The 6000-nt window shown below is 42.7% G+C and overlaps 1 protein-coding gene across 1 annotated transcript in view; it reads right to left on the reverse strand.

Annotated features, from left to right (window-relative positions):
• The window catches only part of ERC1 (ELKS/RAB6-interacting/CAST family member 1), a 210556-nt gene that overhangs the window by 79972 nt on the left and 124584 nt on the right, over window positions 1-6000 (reverse strand). The window contains exon 13 of the mRNA XM_018576477.1: window positions 1771-1906. Within this exon, the coding sequence (XP_018431979.1) occupies window positions 1771-1906 (136 nt within the window). The remainder of the gene's footprint in view (window positions 1-1770; window positions 1907-6000) is intronic.

Below are 6000 nucleotides of genomic sequence, written 5' to 3' on the forward strand. Positions count from 1 at the left end.
GTCACACGCCGGCTCTAATTAAATAGTGTAATTCACTCTTCCCCCATAAATCTTCTTAAAGGATCAAACAAAAATGTAACAAGCCTCACTGTGGACAACAGGTATGAATGATATAGAAAACCCTCTCTTTCTTAAAACCCATCTTTTTTTTAGTTTAAGATATAATAGAAAAGTCTTAAAGTCCCTAATGGGTTTTTACTGATGGTTGTATCTCCATTGGGAAGATTCCCCTCACTTCTTGTAAGGGTGATATAGTGGGGTGTCACATCATGGAGACTGGAGGGATGAAAATGCTCTTGCTATACCTTGACGTGGTGGGGACTGAGTGGCATCCTTGAAAGATATCTGATGCTAGTAGTTGACTTGACTCATCGGCATCTATCTACAATGTGGTTTCTAATAAGCTTTGGGGGCTACATCAACCTCACAGCCACATTTACTGATTCTATGCCTAGCCACTTTGAAGGTTTAGGCACTCCCACCCCCCTTGGGGTGTTTTCATCCCTCCTGTGGCATTCTCCATGATCAATGAATATACATTTAGCAGGGATGGTGGGGACATTATATACTGGGCACAGAATGTGTATAGATCAGGGAATTCACCACAGAAATGTAACCAATAGAATGATAAATAGAAGAGACTGTCAGGAAGGTCAACTCTCCATTATTCACCAAATGCTGAAATAACATTTGTGGGTGGAGTGTCCCTTTAAAAGAGGGGGGGTGAGGGAGTCAAATTTCAGAAGCAGCAATAAGATTACCTAACTTGGGACCTGCAAACATATTGGACACAGAACGGCGTCATAAGGCCGCGGGCTGGGCTTCATCGATGCCACGTCCCCTCCCCTCGTCTTTCTGGCGGCACAGAATAGGGTGTGTGTTGGGCCAGAAGAGCAGATGTCCTTTACGGGAACATGATAATCTTATTTTCCGAGGTATTATAATATCGTACCATTAATTCCACCCAAAACCTCAAAGACCATCAGAGTCTAAAACTGGGAATTTTTTTTGCGAACTGACCCCAAACCCAACATTGGTTGGCTAAAGTCTCCAGCATAAAAATCCCTATTTATTATAGCAATGCAATCGGTGTCAATGGGCAGTTTAACCACTTGCCGTCCGCCTGTAGTAAAAAAACGGACGGACGGCACTGCAGCGTTTGCGGATAAAGTAGGAGTCTGGTAAAAACTTTTTTTTTTATTGAAGTGGGGAGGGGGTATAACATAAATCATACCAATGGAGACCCAGACAGCACTAAAAACCAAACGGAGAATCTACCGCTTCCCCTACTTGATCCACAACTTTGGTTTTAGCTGGGAATTCACTTTAAAAACGGCAATTCATGGTTAAACTTGCAGCTGGTAAAGCTGGCCACAAGTTCTAAATGACAAACTTTGGTTCAGCCTCTGCCCTACCTGTGTCAATTTACATGCCTTTTTTTCATTTGATCGTTAAAAAATGATTAGAAACAAAGAAATACATAAAATCGACCACCCCAGACACCACTGAAGAAACATCCATTACAATTGTAAATCAAGATATCAAAGCACACCACAACATTACATGGGTGCAGCAAGACATTTCATGTGATCTATTCAATATAACGGTCATCATCAATGCACATAAAGAAAACGACGGGAAATCTGAGTGAAATGGAGAATCCTACAATCACCTTGTACCTTCCACACATACCTATACGGAAGTAATTTCATCAGCGCCAACAGACAAGACACCATGCAAGATTCTGCCGCAGATATATCTGGATGCTACCTGAAGGTGCTGCGAGCTGTCGGTCAGATTGTCCTCCCTCCTTCGCGCCTCCTCGAAAAGCTGTGCGTTCTTCTTCTTCTCTACTTGCTCCTTGTGCTTTAATGTCGCAACCTTTTTATTCTGATCTTTTACTTGCCTGAAAGAAAAAAACATACAGAAAATATGACAATATAGAACGATACACATGAAAGTATATGACATTTAGTTTATCTCTGCATTGTGTATTACAAACAATTAATATATGTTTAATAACTTTGTATTCCTGTCTACATGCACTCCGCAATGGCTTCATTGCATTTCCCATGGCAGGATTCCTGATGCTAACAGTGGGCCATGTCTGCATAATGTGCATTAGCATGGCCACTTGTAGTCTCTATCCATCCCATGTGACAGGGTGAGAACGCATTGTCACCCTATAACAGGAAGTGCCTAAACAAGGTACTTCATGGCATGATCACCAGGGAAATAAGGAAACTGATTCTTAAGACTATAACCTTGGAAGCTAAATTGCCTGAACCACCCAGAATGGTGTAACGAAAAACCAGTAGCTGAGAGATAAAAGGCTCACAGCCTGAATCACAGTCAAACAAGGAAGAACAGTTCCTCTCAGAGAACTGGAGCCAGACAAAGGAACCGAAGTATGATGTTCTGGACAAGGAGAGGTTCGGAAACTGCCCTAGGTCAGAAAAAAAGGCCTAGGTTTCAACTCACCTAATCCCATTAATCTCACCCAAAAAAGAACACGCAGTTCATTATATGAAAAATCTTTCAGGTCAGACATTCACAGAGGCAAAAACTGTGGAAAGAACCCTTTGAGAGTGCATTAGAGAAAGAAATAGGGCAGTTCCTGAAAATGCAGAGAGCCAAATCTTCATCCAATGGAGTCACAAGGAACAAACAAGGGAAGTTAAATGGAAAACTCTGTATCCAAGGTCTTAGCCAAGGGATGGGAGGTTAGCAATCTTAAACAAAAACAGTAAGGAAAGACTGGACAGTGCTGAGAGTCCAGCTCTGGCCCAATCTATCTGTAAGAAGGATGTTCAATGTGAGCCTTCCTAACTTTGAACACCATAAGAATCACAGATTTAGGATTACTTCTGAAATCCAACAATATGTTAAGCCCGCTGAGAACCAGTGAGCCTCACCAGGTCGGCAAAGTATATTCGCCTGGGTCAATCCAGAACAAAGAGAATCACCAGAAAGCCTTCTAGGGTTAGAGAAGGAAAGGCCTAGATCCGGGTTTATAGATCCCATAGAATATACAGAGCTACCACTAGAGGATTCCAGAGACAAACCTGTCCAGCCTGTGGTTAAACCAGTGTATCAGGGGGTCCACAATCAGCATCCTCCACCTGCAACACAGGCCCTGGAATGCACTTGGGGTGTAGACATAGCGAACAAGACTAGAACATGAAGTTCTGCCCAGACCAAGATCCAAACTACCTCTCTTGCTGCAGCAAGACTTTCTGTACATCCTTTGATGGTTAAGGCATCCCCACTGCCATGGTATTTTTTCCAAATGGATCCAGATTAGGTGACCTTCAAAGGAGATGATTCAGCGATGAAGACACAACCATATTTCCTGAAATGACAGAATATGAACTAGGAGATTAAAATTCTCCGACCATCAAGACCCTTGCACCGGCAGGCTGTCCTTGCCTCTTCCCTAGCCCATAAGGCTGGCACCCAATGATATGATCTTCCAGAAGGTGAGAGGTAAGGAGTTCCCAACTTCGGAAATGAAAGACTGATCCACCAGACAGGCTACCTGGCCCTCAGAGGCAGACAAATCAGGCGACTCAGAAGGATGGCCAAGTTGTCTCACGACTACCGAGTGTGGTGCCACAAATAAGAAGTGGGCAATTTCAGAATTGAGGATAATTCCAACAACAATTGTTGAACAATCAGGATTCAACTGAATCACTGTGACATTTGGACAATCAAAAGAGACATTGTCCAGCAAAGCAATAGGGCTAACACTGGAGCCAGCGTCCTAGTGAAAATTTGGGGGTGCAAGGGCAAAATTGAAAAATCACAGCACTGAAAAGATGGGGACCTGTAGGTACAGGCTTGTAAGCTTCATGACCACAGAAGCTAAAAGATCCCCCTGGAGAAGCAAGGTAATGGCAGATCTAGTAGATATCATGCAAAAATTGTGTTCTTACAGGGCCCAAAAGAGGTGGATGTCTGGGAAAGAGAAGAGTGACCAGGATGGAGCAAAACTCCTAAAACTTTCTGCTCCAGGAACTGGCTCATTGACACCTTGGTCCAAAAGACCACAAAGAGCTAAATGAAGATCTGCAAATCTGCACGGTGACAGAGGAAGGTTGGAAAAGAGGAGCTGGAGAGGGAGTAGAAGGCAAAGGTTCAATCTGTATCTCTGAAATATCACTGCCTGCACCTAAGAACCTGGAAGGCAAAATACCGCAAAGACTAACAAATGTCCATCCCTACTTTGGAACTTGGAAGCGCACTTCATGCTGATGAAGATTGTTTTGAGGGTTTAGAAGGCTTTGTACCCAGATTTTATGGGTGGCCAGAGAACCAAGTAATAAAAAAAAGTAGAAACTAATGATAGAAAATAGCAAGTAAAAAAAACCAAAAAAGGTAACCGTTTATGATACACAGTACTTTAGCAAACATCGTTCAGTTAAGTTTTAGATCTACTTTAACCTACATCTCACGCTTTTGTATGAGCCAAATAAAACTTTAGGTTCACTGTCCCTTTAAGCAGTTTTGTATGGCAACTCAATTTTTCAGTGATATCCAGTTGAAAAGAAAAACAAAACAGAGGATGACCAAAATGGAAAATAAGCTACCAAATATAATTTTAATGTAATTGCAGATGTGGGGGGAAGGGTGGGGGATTTAAAGGAGCGTTAATGGGTTTGAAGCACAAAGCAAAAAGCCGGCTGATGGAAAGGCCTCTCCGTGTGGTTTGGATAAAGGACACAGGCCGTGACTTTGGTCCAATCTAAGTAAAATTTAGCTGACACTGATGCTACTAACCAAGCCTCTGGCCAAAGATCAGATCCCGTGTCCTCTAACCACCCAACACGTGCTGGGGAGGATATGCAGCCCTCTAATTTAGCCAACGTAACGAGAGGCCATAAATACTCGTTTCCGAACAAGGCAGGAATAGCATAACTGAGAATTATGTCTGTATCAGGAAAACAGATAAAAAGAGAGTGAGCAAGGAAGAAAGAGGAAATAATAAAAAAGGCCCTTTAAAGTCTCACCACCCAGTGAAGGGCCCCTTGCATGTTAGTGATGAAATGGTTTCGTCTCGAGTCTATGGGTGGCCACAGTTGGCCAGATAGTTGACCAAGAATTATGATGGTGAAACACCATCCTGTCCTTGAATGAGCTGAGTGGCACTGGGATTTGAATACTATTCTTACAGTTTTAAGTGACAGAAGAAAGCAACACAAGTGTAGTGAAAACTAGTCTTTTTCTCCATAGGAAAAGGGAAGACGTGCTATGGTGGAGAATCTCCTTCGGTTATACCAGTTACAACCAGCCATCAGATTCAATTGGTACCAATCCCCTGCACAACGCAAAGGGCACAAGTGATGATTCAGAAAGAAAAGAGGGGGACAACAACAAGGAGTGTAAGAGGAGAGAACAAAAAAGGAAGAGTTACAAAAAGATAGAGCAGAGGCAACAAGAGAGAGAGAAAGAGAGTGTGAGAGAGAGAGAGAGAGAGAAAGAGTAAGAGTAAGAGTAAGAGAGAGAAAGAGTGAGAGAAAAAAAATGAAAGAAAAACAAACGGTAGAGAAGATAAGGAAGAAGAGATGGAGTGAAGGTGAGGTGGAGAGCAAAAGAGAGAAAGGGTGGGGTGAGTGGCAAAGGAAAAAAGAAAGAGAGGCGATGGGGACAGGGAAATAGAGGAGCAAGAGTGGAAAAAAGAAAGAGTGCCAGTGGGGCAGGAAAGGAAGATGGTTGATAAAAAAAAGGGAAAAAAGAGAAGGAGAAGGAGGAGACGGTAAGAGACCCTGTGGGACAGGATAGAGATACGGTAGCAAAGAGAGAGTGGTCTGACTCTGCCATCATCACTACAAGATCTTGGTGAAAGCTAAAAGCTAAAGGTGGTCCAACAAAATATTAGAGTGTGCAAGTTTTTTTTATTGGCTAGGCAGTGTATGTTTCCCTTATCCTGGTAATGTTCTTATTCCTTCCACCTCCCATCTAACCCCGCAATTTCTTTGGTAATGCTTAAATGTGTCTTGT

This window comes from Nanorana parkeri, unplaced genomic scaffold, assembly GCF_000935625.1.
Source record: "Nanorana parkeri isolate BGI_ZX_2015 unplaced genomic scaffold, ASM93562v1 scaffold67, whole genome shotgun sequence".
In the NCBI taxonomy this organism is placed as follows: domain Eukaryota; kingdom Metazoa; phylum Chordata; class Amphibia; order Anura; family Dicroglossidae; genus Nanorana; species Nanorana parkeri.